This window comes from Muntiacus reevesi, chromosome 11, assembly GCF_963930625.1.
Source record: "Muntiacus reevesi chromosome 11, mMunRee1.1, whole genome shotgun sequence".
Taxonomy (NCBI): domain Eukaryota; kingdom Metazoa; phylum Chordata; class Mammalia; order Artiodactyla; family Cervidae; genus Muntiacus; species Muntiacus reevesi.
The window spans coordinates 17611129-17636717 of NC_089259.1; the positions used below are offsets into that span (position 1 = coordinate 17611129).

Below are 25589 nucleotides of genomic sequence, written 5' to 3' on the forward strand. Positions count from 1 at the left end.
TTGTGTGGCTAACTACAAAATTTTAAATTACACAGTGGCTTGCATTATATTTCAACTGGACAGTACTGGTCTAGAGCAGCTAAACTAACACTGCAACAAACCATGTAAAGTTTTGTCTCTAAGGTTGTGCTATGTTTTACTTTAATTCATGGCAAATAGATGGGGAAACAGTGGAAACAGTAGCTGACTTTATTTTTTTGGACTCCAAAATCACTGCAGATGGTGATTGCAGCCATGAAATTAAAAGACGCTTACTCCTTGGAAGCAAAGTTATGACCAACCCAGAGAGCATGTTAAAAACCAGAGACATTACTTTGTCAACAAAGGTCCATCTAATCAAGGCTATGGTTTTTCCAGTAGTCATGTATGAATGTCAGAGTTGAACTATAAAGAAAGCTGAGTACTGAAGAATTGATGCTTTTGAACTGTGGTGTTGGAGAAGACTTTTGAGAGTCCCTTGAACTGTAAGGAGATCCAACCAGTCCATCCTAAAGGAAATCAGTCCTGGGTGTTCATTGGAAGGACTGATGTTGAAGCCGAAACTCCAATACTTTGGCCATCTGATGCGAAGAGCTGACTCATTTGAAAAGACCCTGATGCTGGGAAAGATTGAGGGCAGGAGGAGAAGGGGATGACAGAGGGGTGAGATGGTTGGATGGCATCACCAACTCAATGGACATGGGTTTGGGTAGACTCTGGCAGTTGGTGTTGGACAGGGAGGCCTGATGTACTGCGGTTCATTGGGTCGCAAAGAGTCGGACACAACTGAGCAACTGAACTGAACTGAACTGAACTGAACGCTGTTTCTATTACTGATACGCTTAGCAAAAGCACAGCCACTCTTGGTTGGGTCTGTTACTCAGTGTTCATTTAACACCGCCAAGTATGTGGTACTGGGTTAGGTATTAGGGATGTCAGTAACCATGATAAAAATTAATCCATGGTACTATCCCGAAAACCTTAAATCTTGTCAAATTCCTACAACAACCCTAGGAAGTAGCTATTATTAATATCCTCATTTTTTGGTAGGCCCAGTAACTTGTTCAGAATCATATAATTAGTAACAGATACAGCAGGATTCTAAAGCAAAGCAACTGGACATAAATCTGTGCTGCATTCTGAACCCCTGTGTTTGACAGATAAGATTCCTGCCTCCCGGGGAGCTTATGAACCAGACAGAAAGATATAAAAACACACCATAATAATATTATACAATGTGGAAAACGTGTGAGAAAGAAGGAGAATGGGACGGGGAGAGAGAGAGAGAGAGAGTGTGTGTGTCTGTGTGTCTGTGTGTGTTTGTGTCTGTGTATGTTAGGAAAAGCTTCTTAGAAGAGTCACAAGGATGGAACCAAGCAGGACCCTGAGGGCATTCCCAGGGATGTACCCTCCCGAGTCTCCCACTTCTTACTTCTAAAAAAGGTTTACCCTCCAAGGCCTGGGTTCCAAAGAGCAAATTTAATCAGAGAAGTGAGAAAATGCAGAAACAAAGGACAACAGTCAAGCAAGACAAAACAGTAATGGTTTAGCCAAAAACAAAGTCAGGGATCTTTAGTTCCTCCATAAAGTCTATAGATAATATCCTGAGCCATATCCTTGAGTTGTTTAAGAGAGACTGAAATTCCCACCAGGTGGAAGAAGTTAACTGTATGCTACCACAAGTACGGAGACCTCATACTGGTTGAAACGAAGGGGTTGATGATGTTAACTTTAACCCCTGATATACTACCTTGTCACCTTACTACCAACCAGTCAGAAGACAGTCCACTCACAACCCTCACCAATTCCTGGAAAACTGTTTGGGATTTGAGTCTTTTGAGCATTAGATGCCCCACACTCCTTGGAGTGTGGGGCATTTATTGCCTTGCAGTAAATGCTGGACTTCCTGTCACCACAACCCGGTGTCAGCAGACTGGCTTTGCTGCATGCCGGGTAAGTTTGGTTCAGTCACAATGATAGCTGATTATCAAAAGGATGAGATGGATTCACCCTTAGAGAAGGGAGTTGGAAGATAGATGTGTATTTTGGTATTTCTACTAGTCAGTGAAACTAGTTATCAACCATGTAAAATGATTCATTTTATTAAGGGTGGGGTGCCCTATATGGCTTAGATGGTAAAGCATCTGGTCAATGCAGGAGACCTGGGTTCGATCCTTGGGTCAGGAAGATTCCTCTGGAGAAGTGAATGGCAACCCACTCCAGTATTCTGTGTTTTCCCAGGTGGCACAAGTGGTAAAAAACCCTCCTGCCAATGCAGGAGACGTAAGAGACATGGGTTCGATCCCTGGGTGGGAAGATCCCCTGGAGAAGGAAATGGCAACCCACTACAATATTACTGCCTGGAAACTCCCATGAAGAGAGGAGCCTGGTGGGCTACAGTCCATGGGGTTGCACAGAGTCGGACACAACGTACCTATACACTGCCTCTTAAGGGCAACATGGATGCTCTTAAGTCAAGGTCAAAGTGAGCTGGTGCTAGTTATTTCCTGGAGTTACAGAGCACAACAGGAAGAGATAAGAAAAACAAGGACACCCTGATCTCCTGCTATCCTCTATTTTTCATAGTTTCTTAATGATCTGACTTCTGGGTAATAAACCAAGCAAGTGGATGGTTGTTTTCAACTTCTCTCATAAATAGAAGTAAGTGCTAAGAGATCTAAGAAGGAGGGAGAGAAAGGAAGAATGAGATAAAGACTTAACAATGACTTCTACTTACAGTGTCATAATTTTGTTCTAAGAAGTCTGCTACCAACACTTTATGTCTGGTTAGTAAATCCTAGAAAAAGAACAGTCAATGATCAAAATTATTATAGGTAATAAACTTTACAAATCTATTCTTCTAAGACTTTTTAAGTCAATTAATTTGAAGAATAACAATTTCAGAATATTTTCATTTACATCCCAGAATTACTTCCATTTCTTAGTTTAAGATGTGAAATACAATTTGTTTCACGCTAAAAACAACAGAGTGCTTTAAATTCGTGTCATTTTTAGATTATAGAAATAATTTAACTAGTGAAACAAATGTCACCAAAGAGACAAGCTTACATTATATTTCTTCAAGCCCATAACTCTACATTATAAATATGATACAACAAATATTCAAATAAAGCTTATGATGATCTTTTAAAAATGTCATTAATAACTATTAAAAACAAAAAACTCTGAACAGACTAAAACCATATCTCACAAGGTAACAGATTTTCAATGACTGACCTTTAGTTTTCTGCTTAATCACTTTTGAAATGGAGGTGCCTAGGATTCTCGGAAGCACAAGAATGACATTTAAAAAACTGTATTTACTTTACTTATTTATTTGGCTGCACTGGGTCTTAGTTGCGGCATGCGGGATCTCTAGTTGCAGCATTCAAACTCTTAGTTACAGCATATGGGATCTATTTCCCTGACCGGGGATGGAATCTGGGCCCCTGCACTGGGAGCGTGGAGGCTCAGCCACTGGACCGCCAGGGAAGTCCCACAAGAATGACATTCATCTCAGCATCTTCCTGGCCCTGCCTTGGCTTAGTGGGCTGTGAAGTGTCGTGCGGTTACTAAGTAGCACAATGCACCCTTTCAAAGTTGAGGACAAGTAGCCTGATCTAATTATAGACATAACTCCCAGGAAGCTGAACAAAAGCATAAAAGAACGTTTAATTAAAAATTCACATCTAAATTATAACCTTAAGTCACCTTGATGTCAAAAGAAAACAAGCCCCAGCTAATCCTCTTAATACGCTTAAAGGCTAAATGCCTTGCCTAGTACTATGCAGAATTTAATTAAAAACAACATGAATTTTCAAGTTTTCCAAAATAAATTCTTATGCTTTAATACATATTTAATTAAAACTTCTAATTTAATTAAAAGTATATACAAGATACACAACATAACCTCACAGAGAAAACGAAGGCAGCCACAATGGTAAAACTCACTTTTTTTAAAAAGAATTTTTTTTAATTGGAGGATAAGGGCTTTACAGTATTATGCTGGTTTTGGCCATGTATCATTATGGATCAGTCACAGGTATACATATGTCCCCTCTCTCCTGAACCTCCCTCCTGTTTTCCCACCCCATCCCACCCCTCCAGGCTGCCACTGAGTTCTGGGTTGTACAACTCACTTATTTTTATTTCAATAAAAGTTTAAATATTTAAAGTACTTGGCACTACAGTTTTCTGTTTTCTTTTTTAAAATTTTTATTGGCATATAATTGATTTACAGTGTTGTGTTTCTGCTCTATAGCAAAGTGAATCAGTTATACATGTACACATATATCACTCTCTGATTCTTTTCCCACATAGGTCACTACAGAGTATTGAGTAGAGTTCCCTGTGATATACGGTAGGTCCTCATCAGTTTGCACTACAATTTTCAAGCCCCCAAATAATGAAACTGGCTATTAACTTCATTTTCTATTACTTATCACCACAACCTGTTTGACCAATGGACCTATCAATGGAGACAGGAGAACGTAACAGTACAGTTCTGGAACTGGGATTTAAAAATGGGAAAACCCTCTAAGGAATTCATCCCAGTCAAAATGCAAACTAGTTGCTACATGAGGGGCACCCTCGTTCCATAGCATCCTTTTGGGGTCCCTGGTCTTTTTCTAAGTGGATATTTGGAATGCCCAGTTTTCTTCACATCCCCAATCTCCTGAGCATTACTAGTGGTTTTCTGAGCTGACTCAGGTTAGAAAGGTCTCTGCATGGGCTGCAGCAGGCACTCTGGATGGCTGCACCCATAGCTCTGCATTTATGATGCCAGGCATCAGCCTTGAGTACAAGGATCACAATCTGCCATGGCCTCAGGCCCTAAACCTGCAATGATGGTGACACCAGAAAGGTACCTGGCAGATAAGTGCTGCCTGCGAAGATCCTCCCTTCACCCCACATCAGTGTTACACCAAAGAAAGAGGAATAAGGAGGGGTTCTGTAAGTAGCAGCTCCTTCAAATTCTAAGGGAAAAAATAACTTTAAAATCCAACAATAGAATATATAATAGGGTAGGGAAAAATTCCTCCAGCACATGTGTGTGTGGATAGAGACAATAAGTGAGTGTTGTGTACACATCATATATACATAGATATACCCTCAAATTTATACACATAATAATGCAAGCACAAAACTGGAGGGACTGTGCCATATCCCGGGGATCTTCCCCCCCAGGGATTGAACCCGGTCTCCTGCCTAGCAGGCAGATTCTTTACCGTCTGAGTCACCAGGGAAGCCCCATATACATATATGCGTGCTAAGTCACTTTGGTTGTGTCCAACTCCTTGTGACTCCATGGACTGGGACCTGCAGCCTGCCTGGCTCCTCTGTCCATGGGATTCTCCAGGCAAGAATACTGGAGTGGGTTGCCATGCCCTCCTCCAGGGTATCTTCCCGACCCAGGGATCAAACCTGTGTCTCTTACCTCTCCTGCATTGGCAGGTGGGTACTTTACCACTAGCACCACCTGGGAAGCCCCCATATACATATATAGGGTGGCCAAAACATTCACTTGGATTTTTCTATAATATCTTATATATGTGTGTCTGTGTATATATATACACATATGTATATATACACAATATAAAGTTGTGTATGTATATACAATAGACAAATACAGTTGTTGCAGTATTAAAGACCAAAGAACTGAGTGGGGAAAAAAATTGCTAGGATCCCCCCAAAAAAGGAAAGAGCCAGGAAATTGCCAAGAAAACTAAAATTCAAATTTTTAAAAATTTAAAAAGTATTCAAAATAGTGTACTCTTTCATCCCACCTCCTAACAATTCTGTTTTGACAGGACTAGCTTCTGCACGGTCTAAGTCTTATGCTAAAAATTATTGATATCGGTATTTTAGTGAATTCTGCACAGCCTGGAAGAATTTGGGGTGAAATGACAGAGACACACATTCCATGGCAGGGACCCAAGACCACAGCAGCTAGCAGCAGCTGCACTGACAGAGGGTTTACTATGTGCTGGAGAGTGTGCTTCACACTTTACATAGGTTATTTCAAATCTGCACAACTCTGCAAAAATGGGGATTATGTTCCTCATCTCACAGATGAAGAAAATGAGGCCCAAGAGTTAACTAACTTGCTCAAGGATGTACAGCAAATCAGGTGCAGACAGAGATGGAATTCAAACCACTTTTCAGCATGTCAATTCTTGGCGGGGGGGGGGGCGGTGGCATGGAAGAGACTGTGGTTGTAAGGAATCTTCTTGGGGAATGGAAAATTTGCAGACAATACCATGAAAAAATATAATCCAATAATGTTAAAACATCAATAATTAAACTGACCAACAGTCATCCTACAGGTCAAAAAAAAAGGCTAAACCTAAGAAGTTAAAAACAAAAGCCCAAACCAGCCAACCAATCAAGTCCCTTTGAAAGCAGTTACTTAAAAAAAAAAAGTGGGACTTCCCTAGTGGCCTAGTGGATAAGAATCTGCCTGCCAATGCAGGGGATATGGGTTCGATCCCTGGTCCAGGAAGATCCCACATGCCTCGGAGTAACTAAGTCTGTGTGCCACAGCTACTGAGCCTGTGCTCCAGAAACTGTGCTCCTCAACAAGAGAAGCCACTCCAGCGAGAAGCCCTCACACCACAAGGAAGAGTAGCCCCCACTAGCTGCAACTACAGAAAGCCTGCACAAACAGCAGTGAAGACACAGCACAGCCAAAAATAAATAAATTGATTTTTAAAAAGCGACTTGCATTCATCACATTCTATTGACCACAGAATTTTGGTAAAATGTAGAAAATTAGCATTTTTAATATCAGTAGCATACTAGGAAAGTTTTTTTAAGGTTATTTAGATTCTTGGGGACTTAAGTTCAACAAAAAATATGCTCAAGTACAAACTGTCCTAATATATCTTTGTGCTTCAAAATTGTGCTGAAAATTAAATTTTATTTAATGTCAAAACATTATTATCACATTTGTTTATTCTATTAAATGTTGAAAAATCTTTGGGGAAATTTTCAGAAATAAATGCTAAATTGAATATGCTCTTTTCCCCTTCATTAGAGCTGCTGTAGGTATACCGCTATTTGTGAAGTCTTATCTATGGTTTTTCAAAAAAGGAACTAACTTGTTTCCATGATGGCGGAGGGTCATCAAAGAGAAAAGGGGGGAAAAATGGCACTACAGTATTTACTAATAGAGAACACCTTCTTAATTGTTTCGGCACACATATTTGCTAGAAAGAAATGGAATGGTCCTTTGTGTTAAATGTCCTTCTTCATATTTGACGCACCAAGGCCCCTCCTACCACGTGTTCTAGGATATACTCTTGGGGGCTTCACCTGTAGCCACTGTACAACTGTTGTTTGGCCAGGTGAGACTTTTTATGTGCCCAGTTGCCTCATGTCATGTGGGATCGTCCCCAGCCAGAGGTTGAACCAGAGTCCCAGCATTGCAAGGTGGGTTGTTAATCACTAGCCCACGAGGGAAGCCCCATGACAAGCTTGTTGAGTTGCCCTTTCTACAATGTGACAGACGGGTCTAGTAGATTGCGTTCTGTTTACTGAATTCTCTTATGATCCACATCATACATGGTTGGCTATGCTCTGGTCTAAGAAATACAATTTTCTGCTTTGTAAAATTAAACTGCCTCTTAGAGCCAAGTGACTTAAGTACTGAAACTAAATAACCCTGCTGATTCTGGCTGGGGGTGGGGTGGGGTGGGGGAGGGGCAGGGAATTACCTTAAAGGTAGCAAAGGCATCTGAAGCGATATCAAATGTTGACAGTTCGACATACTTAAAGAAATCTTGGAATTGATTAGAAAAGAGGATGATTTTGGCAAGTGGTTCATGTCGAATACATTCTCTCAGCATAATACCGCAACGTAAGGCGATCTGTGGGACTTCATAGCTAAAGCACAAATAAGAGAGAAAGAGAGAACTATGTATCAAAAGAACCATTTCAATACTGCTGTTAATGGAAGCACAGGTACCATTTGTCACAGTTCATTCAAACACCACTCACTGAATACCCACTAAATACCTACAGTGGGCCTGGCACTGTTTCAGATGCTGCTGCTGCTGCTAAGTCACTTCAGTCGTGTCCGACTCTGTGTGACCCCATAGACGGCAGCCCACCAGGCTCCTCTGTTCCTGGGATTCTCTGGCCAAGAACACTGGAGTGGGTTGCCATTTCCTCCTCCAGTGCATGAAAGTGAAAAGTGAAAGTGAAGTCGCTCAGTCATGTCCGACTCTTAGCAACCCCATGGACCGCAGCCTATCAGGCTCCTCCATCCATGGGATTTTCCAGGCAAGAGTACTGGAGTGGGATTTCAGATGCTGGGGATACCTTAAAAATAGCAAAGGCATCTGAAGTGATATCAAATGTTGACAGTTCGACACACTTAAAGAAATCTTGGGGGGGAAAAAAGAAATCTTGGAAAGGATTAGAAAAGATACAACAGTATCTTTTGTTGGGGATACAACAGTCAGTAGACAAGGTCACTGCTTCCTAGCGTTCACAATTTAGTGAAAATGCGTCTGGTGGGAGAGGAAGTGGACTATAAACAATGACCAGATAATTTCATATACTTCAGGGCTATGAAACTGAAGAAAATAAAATAGGTACGCTAGAGGGTGTGACTTCTTAATTTGTTTTACTTTAGACTAAGTGGTCCTGGAAGGAGAAAAGCATTCCAGGAAAAGAACTAAAAGTGCAAAGGGTCCAAAGAAAGAACCAGCAGCTTTGAAAGCCAAGGTAAGTATGGTAGGAAGCCTTTGGAGAGTTTAATGTAAGCAATTAACATGGCTGATCAGAAACTTTAAAAATGATCACTCTGGGTCCCTGTGGAGGCTTCTGTAAAACAGCAAAGAATGGGCTGCAGGGCTAAAGGGCAATCAGGGAGGCTGCTAGTGAGGAGGGACAGCAGCCCAGTTAGAGACGATGGCGGCTTCAGTTGGGCGATGGTAGTAGAACAGAGGACTGTGGGCGGGTCTTGGATGTTGTTCAGAGGAAGAGTCAACAGAGCTTTAGAGGTTGGGGTAGGTTGAGGAATAAATTTGGGCTGAGGGAAATTGAGGATTCAAGAATAACAAAAGAGTATTTACATGAACTTCAGATTCGAGAATAAAATCTCTTTCCCACAATTTAGGAAACAGGCTACTTGGCAACTCCACATTTATAATTATAGTAGGGAAAACAGCAAGAGAGGTATCTGGGAGAAGTCATTAAACCAGGGTGGCATTTATTCATTTTGTTCCATTTTTATGTGGAATAATATTCACAAATATCATCTGAATATTCCCTGAAAAACTCATGTTAACATAAAATGCTAATATATTCAGATAGGTACAATTCTTTGTAGAAAATTAAAAAATGCCAGTTTATAGTATTAGCAATTTCTCTTATCAGAAGAATTTGAAAATCAGCCTATTGGCATGCATGGAAGAGTTACAAGTTAGGTTTTATTAAAGATGTCATAAAGAGGGGTACATTTTCTGAAATGTGAAGGAGAAGAACAGTCATTTACTAAAAGAGCACTGAAGAAATGATTAAAAAAAAAGAAGAAGAAGACTGTTGACCTAGAGAAAAAACATTAAGGGGCACACAATTAAAATCCAGACTTATTAGTAAGATATTTATGGATGTTCATAATTTTGCTTTAAACTTAACCTTTCAATTTCATCTCCCATCACCTTCTTTAATTCTTTGATGTAAGGCCTTCTCTTAACCTAGAATGCCCTGCTCCATAAGTTTTCACCTCTAAGATTCTCTCTCATTTTTCAAAACTTAGTTCAAATGCCACCTCCTCCTTGAAGTGTTTCCAATCACCTACCATTCAGAGTCACCCTCCCCTCCTTCAGACTCCTCCAATAGCTTGTCTGTAATTCCACTTTAACACATTTCTCATTCTTCAGTGCAATGGCCCATTGCAATAAATTGTTATTCATTTGTTTTCTTTACCTCCTCACAAACAGCTTAACTGCTAAGGATACGCTTTACTCATCCTATTACTCTCCCTCCTCCTCTATGTGAATCTCCATGTGGTATCTGTGTCTTATTTACTGGTACCTGACTCTACCCTTAGCCTAGTCTCCAAAGAGTGCTTAGTATAATGTCTTTCACAAAGGTGTATAAAGAATTTAGTAAACTTCAAACTCTGATTAAACTTCTTAATACTAGGGTTCTCTAATGAGACACAAACTTTGGCTTATAGAAAAAACTGTATGATCTCTAGCCATTCTCATTTCTTAATTCGTCAAACAGAAACTATAAAAAAAGAGTTTCTACTCACAACTTTCATGTATAGTTCCTTTTTTTTGTTTGTTTCATTAGGTGAAGTTTATTGGAACCACCTGTGATGCACAGACTATTCTTGAAAACCAAGAGAGTATTTTTAAAAATGCTACTCTAGGTCAGAACATTGGTCATTCCATTCTAGTAGTTTATGCCCAAGAGTGGAACGGTCATTCCTCTGAGCTGACAACTTCTTAAACTTAGGAGTATATTGGGATATATAAAGAAATTCCTAATTTTCCTCAGTACCCTTTAAGGAACTTGTAATTCACATGTTTCAACCTGACTATCCTCCAGGATACTGACTTTTGATAGTTTATTGCTTGCTATATAAAGAAGTGCTCCATGAGTTAAGTACCTTAAGTTTCAAATCCCAAGAACATTAACATCCTTAGGTTTGGTAAAGAATCAATATTTACCTCATCTATTTTATTCTACTTGTGGATAAGGGTCTCAAGGACAAGGACCATGACAAACCACTATGTTCTCCACAACAACTAACTTAGTGGCAAGTTGCTGATAAAAGTTATTCCAATGAATGTAAATCATTATTTTATAGAACTGAACCATATCTTCCTTCTGATTTGCAGTTTAGATCATATGCACACATGCACGCTCAGTCGCTCAGACATATCCGATTCTTTGCAACCCCATGGACGGTAGCCCACGAGGCTCCTCTCTCCATGGAATTTTCCAGGCAAGAATACTGGAATGGGGTGCCATTTCCTACTCTAGGGGATCTTCCTGACCCCAGGAATTGAACTTGAGTCTCCTGCATCTCCTGCATTGGTAGGCAGGTTCTTTACCACTGAGTTATCTGGGAAACCACATGGGAAGTCTGGACTGTATAGTTAACTGTGTCAGTGTGGAGAAGGCACACTATTTTATATGCAAGCTTATTCAAATAAAAGCACAGAAGATCTGTTTCAAATTTAATAAAAGCCAAAGTATAAGAGCACTTATCTCATCTGGTGGTGAGCTACAATAAATATTACACATAAAATGATTTGAAGAAAGATCCTGTGCAAGAATATCTCAGTTTAAGAATGCAGATTATATTATGTAAGGAGAAAAATTACTTTTGTCACTCCTGATAGAAGAAACAAGGGCAGCCAGCACTAGGAAAAGCATCAAAAACAAAAGTAGCCTTTTCAAGATGACCCATGTCCTTTTGATATCACTCCCATTAGTTTGTGAACATTTCCTTGCTTTCTGGCCATCCGATACATTTCCTAACACAGACCTGGAATTAGCCATTTCTACAAAGGACTCTGGCTCCTTTTAGTTAGAAACGGTTATTAGAAATACAAAAAACGGTTATACAATCTGAATGCTAGGGATACTCATTAACATTGGGTCATTACTGCTTCTAGGCCTTTTCAATGGACAGTGTTAGCTTGCTATTTTTAAAGTAAGCATGTTTCTAGATTAGAAGCAAAACTTCTTGATTATATTGAGGAGGCCAAGTGTTTGCTGAAAGATAATTTATAAAACTTTTCCTAGTGTTTTTCTATACATCTTATATAGATGTACTTTAAAAAGTTGATGCTTGATTAAAACTACAATTACATAAAATGTATGAAAACACACTAAGTCCAGTAGTTCATAATGAAACTACAAAAAAAAAAAAAAAAAAAAGGGAGGGGTGTTGGGAAGATAAAATAAACACAGCAAAATATCAATGGTTATGAAGGTTGGGACATGGGATTTCTCTGTTCTGTCTTTTGTATATGGTTGAAAAAGGTTTTGCAATAAAATTTTTAAAAATAAGACTATTAGGAGAAAGTTATTATTTTAATATTGGACTTGGAAGATCTTCTACTGGCAGTGGTTCTTTATGGATCACTGTGAGCAGTTTAGCAACCTCATTCTCAAATTCTCTCAGTATCCTGGAATGTCATTTACATGGGCCAGGAGAAAGTTCGTCTAAAGTGAGAAAGTCCTTTTAAATAATCTTTTCATAAACTTTGGGATCCAAATCCTTTTGCCAAGTTTTGTATCCTATATCCAAATGATTCTTTGATAGACAAGAATCAACTTCTTTCTGTCTTACATTCTTTATGGTTAAACTTAGGTCCAATATAGCATGTTACTACCATATCCCTATATAACATCATTGTTGGTTTTATGAGTGCACCAGTCAGGTTATGTTCTAAGTTTTTGAGCAACTTTACAAGAGATAATTCAGTAAAAATGCTGACCTTTACCAAATGGCTAGCTAAACTTCCGGCATTTCAAGCTAACCTAGAAAATAGTCATGGGGAAAGTTGATTCAGACACAGTGGTTCCATTTAAGGCTACTTTTTGCCTACTGTGTCCCCAGGATCTTCTATAATTACCTCTCCCTTCCTATCTGAAGGGCTTCAAGTCTTTTTAAGGATGTATTATTGGTTAAGACGGAATTTAGAATCAGATCTGGACTGAAAAATTGGCTGTCACTCAGCTGCATATATAACCTTGAGCAATTGCCTAAGTTTCAATTTCCTCATCTGTAAAATGGTGAGGATAATACCTAGTCCTCAGAGTATTGATAGAAGGATTAAATGAAACAGCATAAGTAAAGACACTGAATGTAATACCTGGTACATAGCAAACACTCTATAAATGGTATCTATAAAGCAGGATGTGAAGGAATGAGTTTAAAGTTTGGGTTACAAAATAAAGGAAGAATCATTATAATAAAGACAAAAACTTGAGAATTCAATACCAAATTGTTGATAATCATTTTTTTGGGAGGGAATAGGGTATACACTCCCTTTCTATGTTATAGATTGCTAAAATGTTTGAAGTTTTAAAAATAATAAATTTTTTAGTTATTTGGCTGTGCTGGGTCTTAGTTGTGGCATGTGGGATCCTTAATCTTTGTTGCAACATGCAGGATCAGGAGAATCCCATGGACAGAGGAGCCTGGAGGGCATACAGTCCATGGGGTCGCAAAAAGTCAGGACACGACTGAAGGACTTGGCATGCACACACACGCATGGACTCCTTAGTTGCAGCATGTGGGATCTAATTCCCTGACCAGGGATCAAACCCGGGCATCAAACCTGGTGCATCGGGAGTGTGGAGACTTTGCCAGTAGACCACCAAGTCCATGAAGTCCCCTCCTCTTCATTAATCTGAATTCTTAAAGCTTAACAATAATAACTTTCATGTGTTTATAACTTCCTTGGTAAGAAGACACAAACCCATGTCTCTAGCAGAGCCACTTGTATCTGGTGCAGCTCTTTCACAAAATAAATACAAGGCAGTCACCATCATCTGACTGCTACTCAGTGACAGCAACTACAGAAAGGAGCTCCTCCAAACAAATAATTCCCACTCCGAGAATGCAGTTCGTGGAGTTGCATGTCTCCTTTCACATAATGACCTCACTGCGGAAGATACCAATGTGTTTTTTTTGGAAGATACCATTTTAAACCATCCACATCACTTCTCTTCCACATCAGCTGACATGCTTTCCAACACATTTTTAGGAGGACAACACATTTCAGCATTGTCAAAGGGTCACTTATTTACAAGCTAACCCCATTTTATTTTTTTTAAAGGAGATGAACTTCATTTATTTATTTTTGGCTGCACTGGGTCTTCATTGCTGTGCCTGGGCGTTCTCTAGTTGCGGCAGGCACGGGCTGCTCTCTGTCCGCAGTGCTCAGGCTTCTCACTGCAGTGGCTTCTCTGGCTGTGCAGCACGGGCTCCAGGGCGTGCAGGCTCAGCAGCTGTGCCGCACGGACTTAGTTGCTTCATGGCTGTGGAATCTTTACGAACCAGGGACCGAACATGGAGGGATCCCTGCACTGGCAGTTAATTTACTCTCTGGATTTAATTTAATCCAGAGATTAATTTAACCACTCAACCACCAGGGACGTCCTGCAAGCCAACTTCAAATGACTATTAATTTGTCTTCACTTGCTGAAACACAAATCTGATCTGTTTCTCCCAAAACAATCCAATGGTTTCCCATTTCCTACAGGATAATGTCAAATGCTTTAGCTGAACATTTTAGAATCTCCAGATGGGGGTACAAATTGATCATTTCGGTCTTTCCCACCAATGACCAGGTGTGCGGATCATATCCCATTAAATCTTGTAGATCTGCCTGAAGTGGAAATGAACACTTCCCTTTACAGTATTATTCTGACACTTGTGTATGGTCTTAATTATATTTCTTCAAAATTTTACTCAGTGTGAACTGCAGCTCTTAAGAGGGATAGTAATAATTTTTTAGACTAGAAGTTACCAAGTAGAGTACCATGTGCTCAGTGCTAAACTCTGCAGAAACTACCTCACTAAAGACTCATAATGATCTAGTGAAGTAGGTGTTATTATTGTCTTCAGATTGCAATGAGGAAATCAAGATTTAAGGAAGTTAGGTAACTTGCCCAAAGTCTTAGCAAGTAAATAGCAGAACCCTGACTGACTGGACACGGAAATCTGTCTGACAATGCATATAGTGTAACATTATTTCGTGCAAAGGTAATATTACAAATTTTACTCTTACTTTACAGATAAGGCAACTGAGACTTGATGGAAAGCTGCAGAGGCTTGCCCAAGGTCACAGAGATAAGTGCAAGAGACCAGGAAAAGGAATAATCAGAGAACAAAAAAGAGTTCTTATAAATTAAAAATAGGGTAGTTGAAAGGAAAATTCAGTTGAGTTTATCTTCAATGGAAGATACAGTTAAGAACATCTTCTGACTAGTGAGACAAAAAGACAAACAGAAGAGTTAATAAATCAATCTCAGAGATTTTGCTTTGACTTACAGGAGGTCTAGAAAGTAAGGACAGAGAACATGGAGGGGAATAAATTTTCAAAGAAACACTAAGGCAGAGAATGTTAGCTGTCTGCAGAAATCCTTTCTCCTCTTCTTCCTGGGTGCTAACTACATTTCTCAGGTTCCCTTAAGAATTAAGAGGCCAAGTGACTAAGTGCTCTCAAATGGAATGTGAATGGGAGTAACACAAGCCATTTCCAGGCCTGGCTCATAAATTCTCCCAAGTACTTTTGCCTTCCTGTGGGCTGAACTGGCAATCAACAAAGTGATCTTAGGAAGCACACTTTGAAGGAACCCCTGCTGACCTAGAACATCTGTTCTTCTCTATTATGTGAGAAATACATTTATCTTGTAGTGGGGCCAGTACATTGTGGGGTCTATTTGTTATAAAGCCTAAGGTTTCTTATAATTTTAAACTACTCTAATACATGATACTTTCCAGAATTTAAAGACTTAATTCTCCAGTAAAAACAATATTTTCTACGGAAAAACAAAGTAATAGTACACTACATAGCTATAATAATATAAATGTGACTTTTTAATGAAGTAAAAAATTGTGATAAAGGATATTGGGAGGGTGAGGAGAAGGGAAATGGAGTAGTAGTGGTAGTGGAAAAACTGAATTGTCACCCAGTCCATGAGAAATTTCCCAGATATGTTTTACAATGTGCAAATCAAAACTTAGTAAAAGCTCCTAATTCATAATATAGAGGTAAATAGCAGATGAACAAATAAAAAAGCTCAAAGTGGGTGTCTTTGGTCAAAGGGACTGAGGAATGGAGAAGGAAGAAGCAAAGAGCTGCTGTTTGTTGTTATGTCTGGCTTATTTATTTGGCTGCACCGGGTCTTGACTGCGGCATGTGGGATCTAGTTCCCTGACCAGGGATTGAATATGGGCCCACTGCATTGGGAGGGCGGAGTCTTAGCCACCAGATCACCAAGGAAGTCCTATATCTGGTTTTTAAACTATGTGGCACGTATTATTTTGATACAATTAAATATTTTTAAATGCACAAGGACTTGGGAATTGAAAACGGATGAGATGGACTAGGTATGGAATAGCATGTGAAGTTCAAAATGGTAAAGTAGAAAGACAGAGAAGCGGAGACAAAAGACAGAAGGCTGCTGTCCCCAAGCCTTGCTACATCCATATTTCTGATCGTAGCAGTTACAGTAGCCTCACAATGCCCAAGAAACCTTTGTAAACGAGCAAACATAAAAAAGTCATAATCAGGGATTATATTATCTGACTCGACTTTAGGTTTTTAACTGCCCTGTGGTCCCATATATGTACAGTGATGTTTATTCTATCCCCACATGAAAACATGTCACCTGAGTAGAAGCTAACCATTGAAGGGATACTGTATGTGTGCGTCCGTGTCTGTGTATATTTGTGTGATTAGGGGATTCAATCTTGTGTAAAGAGGGTAAAGTGTGAATGTGAAAGTGTTCATTGCTCAATCGTGTTTGACTCTTAGCAACCCCAGGAATTGTATCTCACCAGGCTTTTCCGTTCACGGAATTCTCCAGACAAGAATACTGCAGTGGGTAGCCATTCCCTTCTCCAGGGGATCGTCCCAACCTGGGGATTGAAGCTGGGTCTCTAGTAGGAAGATTCTTTACCATCTGAGCCACTAGTGAAGCAAAGAGGGTAAGTGGGCATCCAGAAAGAGGGTGGATTGGTAAGTGTAAGCTATAATGTAATAGGTAGAGAAGACAGGAAAGTGGAGGAAAGAGGGGCAGTAGGTGGAAGGAATTTTACCTAGAAAGCATTTTGTTGCAGCCTGAACAATCACAGTGACATAGATTTGGAGGACTGACTTCAAGAATAGCAAATACTAATCCAAAAGGGAACTGATCATATCTCAAATGACACTAACGCTATCTACTTTTAACAACTTTTCCAAACTCAAACCTACTTTAAAGGGAAGCATGCACCTACCCTTTGAGGAGCATAAACAGGATGTGAGGATGAGCACTAATGTACTCCACGGTAGGAATCCGAGTGCCTATCTGTCTTCTCAGGATGTTGTTAAATATCTGGGTCACATCCTTTTTTCCCTGTTAAAGAAACAAACAACCATTAAGTTGTATATCTTAAATGGGTGAATTGCATGGCATGTACATTATTTCAAAAGCTGTTTATATACAAACACACACTCAGTCCATTTAATATGATATTTTGCCACCTGTGCATTCTTTGACTTCATTTGTCTAAAGATGGGTACAAAAATAGACAAACAACCAGAGTCAAGGCCAAATAAAATCAATGCCCTACACACAGAGTAAGCATTTCAAATCATTAAATGCATGAAGTACAGTCAAAGCTTGTGTCTAAAGGCTTTATGATAAAACCGAAGGTTAAGGACCACTTTTTAGTTAGGACTGGGGAACAGAAAAAGTTCTTAAGGGGATAGAAAGTTTCAAAAACTTAGGACCATAAACTGGCTTATTGAGAAGCTGATTCTACAGTACTTGTTTTGCCTTTATTTTTTTAACGTAGCAAGAAATAATCATCAGTGATTAAATTTATCACAGTAGGAAGTTTTCTGCATTTTGGAGCTGCCTTCTAATTCAACCTGAACAATTGACTGTATCCACCCTATTTTTGCAAGGCACACCTGCCTTTAAAATGAATGCATGGACTCTTACATACAATACGTTTTCATTCTTTGATCTCTTATCACACTGTGTTTCAAAACATCACAGAGTCTAAGACTGTGTCTTGTATACTGGTCAAACCTCAGAAACCATAGCTCTGAGTTTGATCCTGAGCCCATAAAACAGAAAGCTGGCAATCTCAGCCATAACTCTTTTTTTTTTTCGGAACTCATAAGAATATGCTGAAGTAATTTTTTTTTTCTGTCAGCATCTTTTAGGCTTAAAGGATTAGACAAAATTTATGGTTATAAAGTAATGAGATTTTCTTTTTAAACAATTTTAACCCAAAGGTCTGTCTTCTAATGAACCCCTATTCACATCACAGCAGGGTCTTCCAGTACTTTCTTCACCCCATTGGACTACTTTCCTCCTGATTTCTGAAGAAGGCAGTGGGCCTGTCACACAGATTGCTGAGGTAGTCTCTGCTACTCAATCTAAACCATCACCTTGGACCACCATCACTGTTGTCATCTCTGGATTTTAAATCCCTGCTCCTAGCTCCTCTCAACCCTTGTTCATTGTCTTGCCTTCTACAACCAGTTATTTCCTCAACTAGTTATTTTATATACGGTTTATCTCAAGTGTAGAAAACTGCCTCTTCTCCTTCATTCAACATATTATTAGTACATAGTCCTTTTATCAAGGGTTTAAGGGTAACAAAGGGCAATTACAGCACACTGCAGAAACAACTTCCAATTGAATCCTACACATCACTATAATTAAAGATTCCTCAGTATTTCTGATTATCTTTTTCCTTAAGCCCCCTCCTCTGTCATGGTTCTGGAGTCTTCAGTCTCCCTTACTCCATACCATTTTCCTATCTCCTATTTCCTTCTACGATCAAAGTTAGCCAATGAGAGGACATTTTTCAAACTTCTGTTATTTTGCTCTGCAAAAGGAATCTAAGCTCTTTTCTTTCAGTCTTTTCCTTCCAAACACTGCCTGGAGACCTTACTTTTCACAGTGAATAAAAAAGCCCATGTAGGTGTCTTCTAAACAAAAGGTCTGTTTTTCTCTGTAAGAAACACTTCATCTTTTTAGGCCATCTGGCAAAAGCTGCAGCCCACCCCTGAAGAAATAATAATTTTCCTTTCCTGTTATAAAAATACACCAAAGATTTTACAATCAAAGAGATGCGGGTTTGATTCCTGGGTGGGAAGATTCCCCAGAGAAGGGCATGGCAACCCACCCCCATATTCTTGCCTGGAGAATCCCGTGGACAGAGGAGCCTGGAGGGCAACAGTCCATGGGGTTGCACAGAGTCAGACATGATTGAAGTGACTTAACATCCAAAATGCACTTTTTAATGCGGATACTTTAAGTGTGAGAAGAAAAGTTGCTGCCTGTGAGCTGATCTTTAACACCTCCAGTTCATAGAAATGGATAGTACATTTCTGCAAGTAATCTAATAATGCTCGTAATGGTGCGTTCTTTCTGAAAATACTGTATGTAATTGGTGGAATGCTTAAAACTAAACTGTTTTCAACTTTAATTGCTTTTCATTCATTCATTCAACCAAAAGCACTTATAAGTATTTATTTTCTGTGGGCTTGATTGAGGAGGACGGCTTCACCTACTGAATATCACATTCATCTATAACTATGTTCTAGGTGACAACTGAATGAACAAAGTAAAGAGCTGTCTGGTCAACTATACCGCAATAAAGCTGGAAAAAAAAAAAAACTGCCTGCAATTATCATGATAGTAGGCCTTTGTAGTGATAGTATTGAGTCACCAGGGAAAATTATTACATCTAGTACATCATTTTGGAGGACAGGCACGTCTACAATGCATTTTATAAAGAAAATGTAAAGTAAGCCACAAAAGTACTTATCTACTTATCTCTCTACATTTGAAGAGTTAACTTAATCTTCAGCTACATTAAAAATTCAAATATTTAGAAAGATAAATATTTTTCCCCAAGGATTTTAGAGAGTAAAATTTTACTCTACTTGATAATGTAGAAGTCCATTTTTAGGCAATTTAATGACTTAATTCCCAAATAATTTTAAAGTAAACTTTCTTACTATTCCTCTTTTGTTATCTAAGTCAATGCAGCACAAAGATGTGAAACATACAAAGTTTTTCTTTGGTCTACTCCCATCTCCTCAATTCTTGGCGAGCTCTTTGAACCTATGCTAGTCTGTGGTTGCTCAAGGCTTCACAAGGTCACCAGAACCGACAATATTTCATCCTTGACTCAGTCTTCAAAACATAACCAACCTTGGTCATAGTCCTTCCAGCATCCCACTGCAAATAAGGCTAATCTTATAAATTAACTCAAGCTAAATTAATGATGATAATAGCTTAATACACTGCTGCTTTCAGGGAAACACTCAAAACAATAGGAGATTTATAGAAATCTAACACCATATTCTAAGAGCAGGGAAGTTTTACAGTCACTCACCAACCAAATTTAAAACTAAAATAATAAAGAAACAAACATCAAGGATTATAACAAAAATAAACCAGATTATATTTAACTTAAGTTTGAGAAGGAGAGAAGATGAAAATATACTATTTGGCATCTATATATTTGCATATGTATTTAGTGTTCTTCTATAACACATATATGTATATATATTTTACTTAGCTTAATATTTAAAAACAATGCTGTAAGTTCATATTATTCCTATTTTATAGATGGTAAAGATGAGTCTCAAATAGGTTATATTGCTAACTACCAAATGGCAGAACAGGGACTCCATAAACAATTCTAAATCTAAGTCAAGGGTTTTTCCACTATGCACAGCTCCTACAAACGTCCATAATACCTCATTTTAAACTAAATTAAGGAAACATGAAAGTGTTTAAACACAATGATAAAACTACATTTTAATTCCACTAAGAAAGAAAGTGAAGTCGCTCAGTTGTGTCCAACTCTTTGCGACCCCATGGACTGTAGCCCGCTAGGCTACTCTGACCATGGCATTTTCCAGACAAGAATACTGGAGTGGATTGCCATTTCCTTCTCCAGGGGATCTTCCCAACCCAGGGATAGAACCCCGGTCTCCTGCATTGCAGGCAGACGCTTTATCCTCTGAGCCACCAGGGAAGCCCTTCCACTAAGTCTGGTTCAAAAAAGGAAATGGGGAGGGGCTTCCTAGGCGGTCTAGTGGCTAAAACTCCACACCCCCAATGCACAGGGCCCTTGTTTGATCCCTGGTCAGGGAACTAGATCCCACATGCTGCAACTAAGAGCTGGTGCAGCCAAAATAAATAATTAAATATAAATATTTTTTAAAAGGGAAATAGGGAGTAAGATGGGGAGGGAGAATGACAAGCCAAGCAAGAGGAAAAAGTAAGAAAGGAGATAATTGAGCAGAAAATGTCAAAGTTAGAGAAACAGATAGGGGAGGGAAGGAAGAAAAAGACACATGTTTCTCCCATCCAAGTATTAACCAGGCCCAATCCTGCTTGGCTTCGGAGATCAGGCAAGACTGGGTGCGTTCAGAGTGGTATGGCCATAGACAAGATGGGGGTTTCTAAAAGGAAGGCTGAGTTGAAATCTGGGCCCTGTGGGGCCCTCAGTCATGTTACTTCTAGTCAAACACACAGAGCAGCCTTGCCCTGCGTTCCTCCTCCTCAGCTCTAGTTGGCCAAAATCTTCTTCCATCTAAGCCATCCAGAGAACTGTGAGCTAGTATTTCCACACATCCCCAGAGCCCCGACCTTATCTTGGTCTATCATTGTAATGAGTTTCCTTTTACTTCCTCAGTGACAAAACTAAAGCAATTTACTTCAGAAATCTCCATTCTCTTCTATCGCTGAGAATTAATGGAGATCCAAGCGCTTAACTGACAGTATCTAAAGCCTGATAGTAGTAACAAAACAACAATCAAATCAAAACCAAGATTTCCATCGTGAAATGTGTCTTACAACCACACATTTCATTGAGAAACCACTGTTCTAAGTTAGGTATACCATAGATAATAAAATGCATACACATATTCACCCCCTATGTTTCTAGATTATTGTTTTACATATTATTTAGGTAATTAGGTATAACTGCTTTCAAAAATGAGAGAAATATCCTATATTAGTAGCATTTAACAAAATTCTTAAATCATTGGTATAAATATATTAATTAAAGAAACAGGCCTGGGAAGTACTACATTTGAATCTCAGCTTAGGCTCTTCGTGACCAAGTGACTTTGGGGAAATTACTTAATATCTTTAAACTTTAGGGTCTTTGTCTACAAATCAAGGCTAATAATATAGTACTGATCATATACAGGTTGCTTTAAGAATAAAATGAGGGACTTCCCTGGTGGTCAGTGGCTAACACTCCATGTTCCCAATGCAGGGGGTCTGGGTTAAATTCCTGGTCAAGGTTTGATCCTTGGTCATGGAACTAGATCCCACATGCCCAATTAAACCTGGTAAGCCAAATAAATAAATATTTTTCAAAAACTTAAAAAGAAAAGAATTAAACAAGAAGAGTGCTTAAAAACCGTACAATGTTCAGTAAGCACTCAACAAGTTATCTTTGATTATTATTGACCATTAACTACTTAGCTGCATAAAACTTAACTATGGTATACCTTTTGCTTTAAAAAAAAAAAAAAAGATTAAGGTGATTTTAGAAGTTTTAGTGGGGAAAATGGGATTTTAAATAATATATAAATAGTAATAATTTGGCCATGTGATGCAAACAGCTGACTCATTGGAAAAGACCCTGATGCTGGGAAAGACTGAAGGCAAAAGGAAAAGAGGGCAATAGGATGGGATGGTTGGTTAGCATCAGCAACGCCATGGACATGAACTTGGGCAAACTCCAGCAGAAAGTGAGGGCCAGGGAGGCCTGGCGTGCTGCAGTCCATGGGGTTGTAAAGAGTCGGACGCAGCTTACTGACTGAACAACAACAACAGTAACACAAAATGACAGTCAAATATTGGTAGTCATGTGTGTAAAAATTGAAAAGCACAACTGTCACCGTTTGGCAGATGGTGTACCTCAAAGTCTATCAGCTGTAGGTCGGCTATGAGTGTCACCAGCAGCCCGGTGTTGTAGAGCTCCTGTGAGAGCTGGGCCACGGCTTCCATTGGGGGCTCCTTGTCACTTGTCCCGCACAGAATTTCTTTCATTGCTTGCAGTGATTTCGACACTTCTTCTGAAGCCTAGGGACCAAAATATACGCTATTAGTTAAGAGTGAAAAAAAATTTCAAGCTACAAACAAACAGAAACCACTTCTTGAGCACTGCTTATTTATTTACTTTTAAAATTCTGTATAGTTATTATTTTTTATTAATTGAATGATAACTGTTTTACAGTGTTGCGTGAGCTTCTTCTGTACAACACCATGAATCAGCTATATGTCCCCTCCCTCCTGAACCTCCCTTCCACCTACCAACATCCCACCGACCCCACACCCCCACCCCCCTCCAGGTCATCACAGAGCACTCAGCTGGGCCCCTGTGCTAGATAGCAGCTTCCCACTAGTTACCTATTTTCTGCTTATTTATGAAACAAACTCAATACAGTTACAAACAAAAGTCATGTAGTAGGCACTGTTTTTGTTTTTTTTTTTAATATTACTGAAATTAATTTATAAAAGAGAGATCTTTAGTATTTCTACTTGGTTAATATAATTGAAATGATCTTTCCTTAAGTCATATTCATAGTAAACTTTGCTAGCAATTAATTATAAATTTAACTCTTGGAAATTCAATCCATGTCGAAGACTTATCAGTAGCAAATAGTCTTATTTAAAGCATTTGTTAATGATTTTCAACAAATCCCTATGATTCTGATTTTTTAAATGGAATAGGTACAAAATCACATATTGCCAAAACCCATAACTTTTGTCAATCCACTGATCCCTCACACATAAACACTATCTTTTTGTTATCTATGAAACTTTTAAAAAAAAGCAAAAATTCTCACTACATTCTAAAGAAAAATAGGAGAGGGGCTTCCCTGGCGGTCCAGTGACTAGTACTCCACCCTCCCAGTGCAGGGGGCCCAGGCTAGATCCCTGGTCAGGGGATTAGATCCCACATGCTGAAACTAAAAGTTCACATGCTACAACTAAGAACTCCATGTGCTACAACTAAGATGCAGTGCAGCCAAACTAATTAATTAAAAGAATAATAGGAGAACCTATAGAGGAAGAAAGTGTATCAGTGAGTAGGGCCTGGGGAGGGAGAATAAGGTGCTGAAAATATTCTGAAATTAGATAGTGGTGATGGGTACACAACCTTCTGAACTAATAACCACTGAATTGCACACTTTAAAATGGTAGATTGTATAGTAGCTTAATTATACTAAAAAATTATAGCAAAAATTTTTTAAAAACAGGTCAGGAAAATGAATAGGCAAATTAGTTAACACTTTGCTGAATATTTTAAAGTAGGTATAGTTTTAGTATTTTCAAGTATTGTAGTCTAATCATAATTAAAGAAGGGAATAGAGAGAATAAGGCAAAATAATAAAAAACTAACTCATAGTAGTTGTTATTTAAAAAATTAATTTCCAGATACATTTTATGATATGACTGAAGAAATTCTTAATTTATTAAATGTAAGAAGTTTTCTTAAATTGTCATATATAGCTATAGAAGATTACTCTAAACATTTACAGAGTTTAGAACAATTATAAAGCAAACACTTGTGTGGCCAAAACAGAGGTCAAAAAAGAGAACATTTTTAGCATCCCAGAAGCCACCTGAATGCCCTCTTTTCAGTCTAGAGGTTTCCCCACCCAGAGATCAAACCGCATCTCCTGTGTCTCCTACATTGCAGGCGGATTCTTTACCGATGAGGAGACCCCAGGGAAGCCCCAGTCACTTTAGAGACAAACTGAATATGTAGGATTCAATGTCCCTTTGAGGGAATAACTAAGGTACTAAAAAGGCCTTCCTCTGAGGAAGTGCTGCTCAGTAGGACTTTAAAACAATGTTAAAAGGAGGCTGCCCTGGGTATCCCTGGCGGTCCAGTGGTTGCCACCCCATGCTTCCAGTGCAAGGTTCAATCCCTGGTTGGGAGCTAAGATCCCACATGGCACTGTGGTGTGGCCAAAAAGAGAAAAAAGGCAGCATCGTGGTAGAAACTGTCAGATGGTCTTTAAACACAAACTTTTTACCCTTCATGTATAACATTATACACAGTATAAGTATTAAAAGTATAACCCGTCAGACGTTTAACTGTAAAACCCCTTAGATGTTTTTTTCATTCTGAACTTTTTCCTTCTAGTTTTATTGAAATATAATTGACTTATAGTCCTGTATAAGTTTCAGATGTACTGCATGATTTGACTTACATACATCATGAAATGATCCATCACTGCATACAGATACAAAATTAAAGAAACAGAGGAGAAAAAAATTTTTTCCTTGTGATGAGAACTCAGGATTCTCCTAACAACTTCCATATGTAACATACAGCTGTGTTAACCACATTTATCATGCTGCACCTTATATTCCTAGTACTTTCTTATCTTTCAACCGGAAGATTGCCTACATCCAATTCCTTCTTCCCAACACCCCTGCCTCTGGTAACCACAAATCTGATCTCTCTCTCTGAGTTTGTTTGTTCATATGTTTTTGAAGTATAATTGAGCTATAACACTATGTCAGTTTCTGTTACACAACATAGTGATTCTACATTTCTATACACTTCTAAAATGTATAAGTCTAGTTACTATCTGTGGCCATACAAAGACACTACTTAGTTATTAACTATATTCTCCACACCGTCTCTTTCATACCCATGCAACTGGAAGTCTGTACTTCTTAATCTCCCTCACCAATTCCTTCCCCCAACCCCAACCCCAACCCCACCTCCCCTCGGACAATAACTGTTTCTCCTGAATATTGTTTTGTTTTTTAGATTCCACATATAAGTGAAATTGCACAGTGTTTGTCTTTTCTGACTTATTTCACTTAGCATAGTAAACCTCTAG

At 38.9% G+C, this 25589-nt stretch overlaps 1 protein-coding gene across 4 annotated transcripts in view; it reads right to left on the reverse strand.

Annotated features, from left to right (window-relative positions):
- The window catches only part of CAB39L (calcium binding protein 39 like), an 89881-nt gene that overhangs the window by 23108 nt on the left and 41184 nt on the right, over positions 1 to 25589 (reverse strand). For all 4 annotated transcript variants that reach the window (XM_065901976.1, XM_065901979.1, XM_065901978.1 and 1 more), the window contains 4 exons: positions 22642 to 22806; positions 16967 to 17085; positions 7695 to 7863; positions 2717 to 2776 (listed from right to left, as the gene is read on the reverse strand). In XM_065901976.1, coding sequence (XP_065758048.1) covers positions 2717 to 2776; positions 7695 to 7863; positions 16967 to 17085; positions 22642 to 22806 — 513 coding nt within the window. The remainder of the gene's footprint in view (positions 1 to 2716; positions 2777 to 7694; positions 7864 to 16966; positions 17086 to 22641; positions 22807 to 25589) is intronic.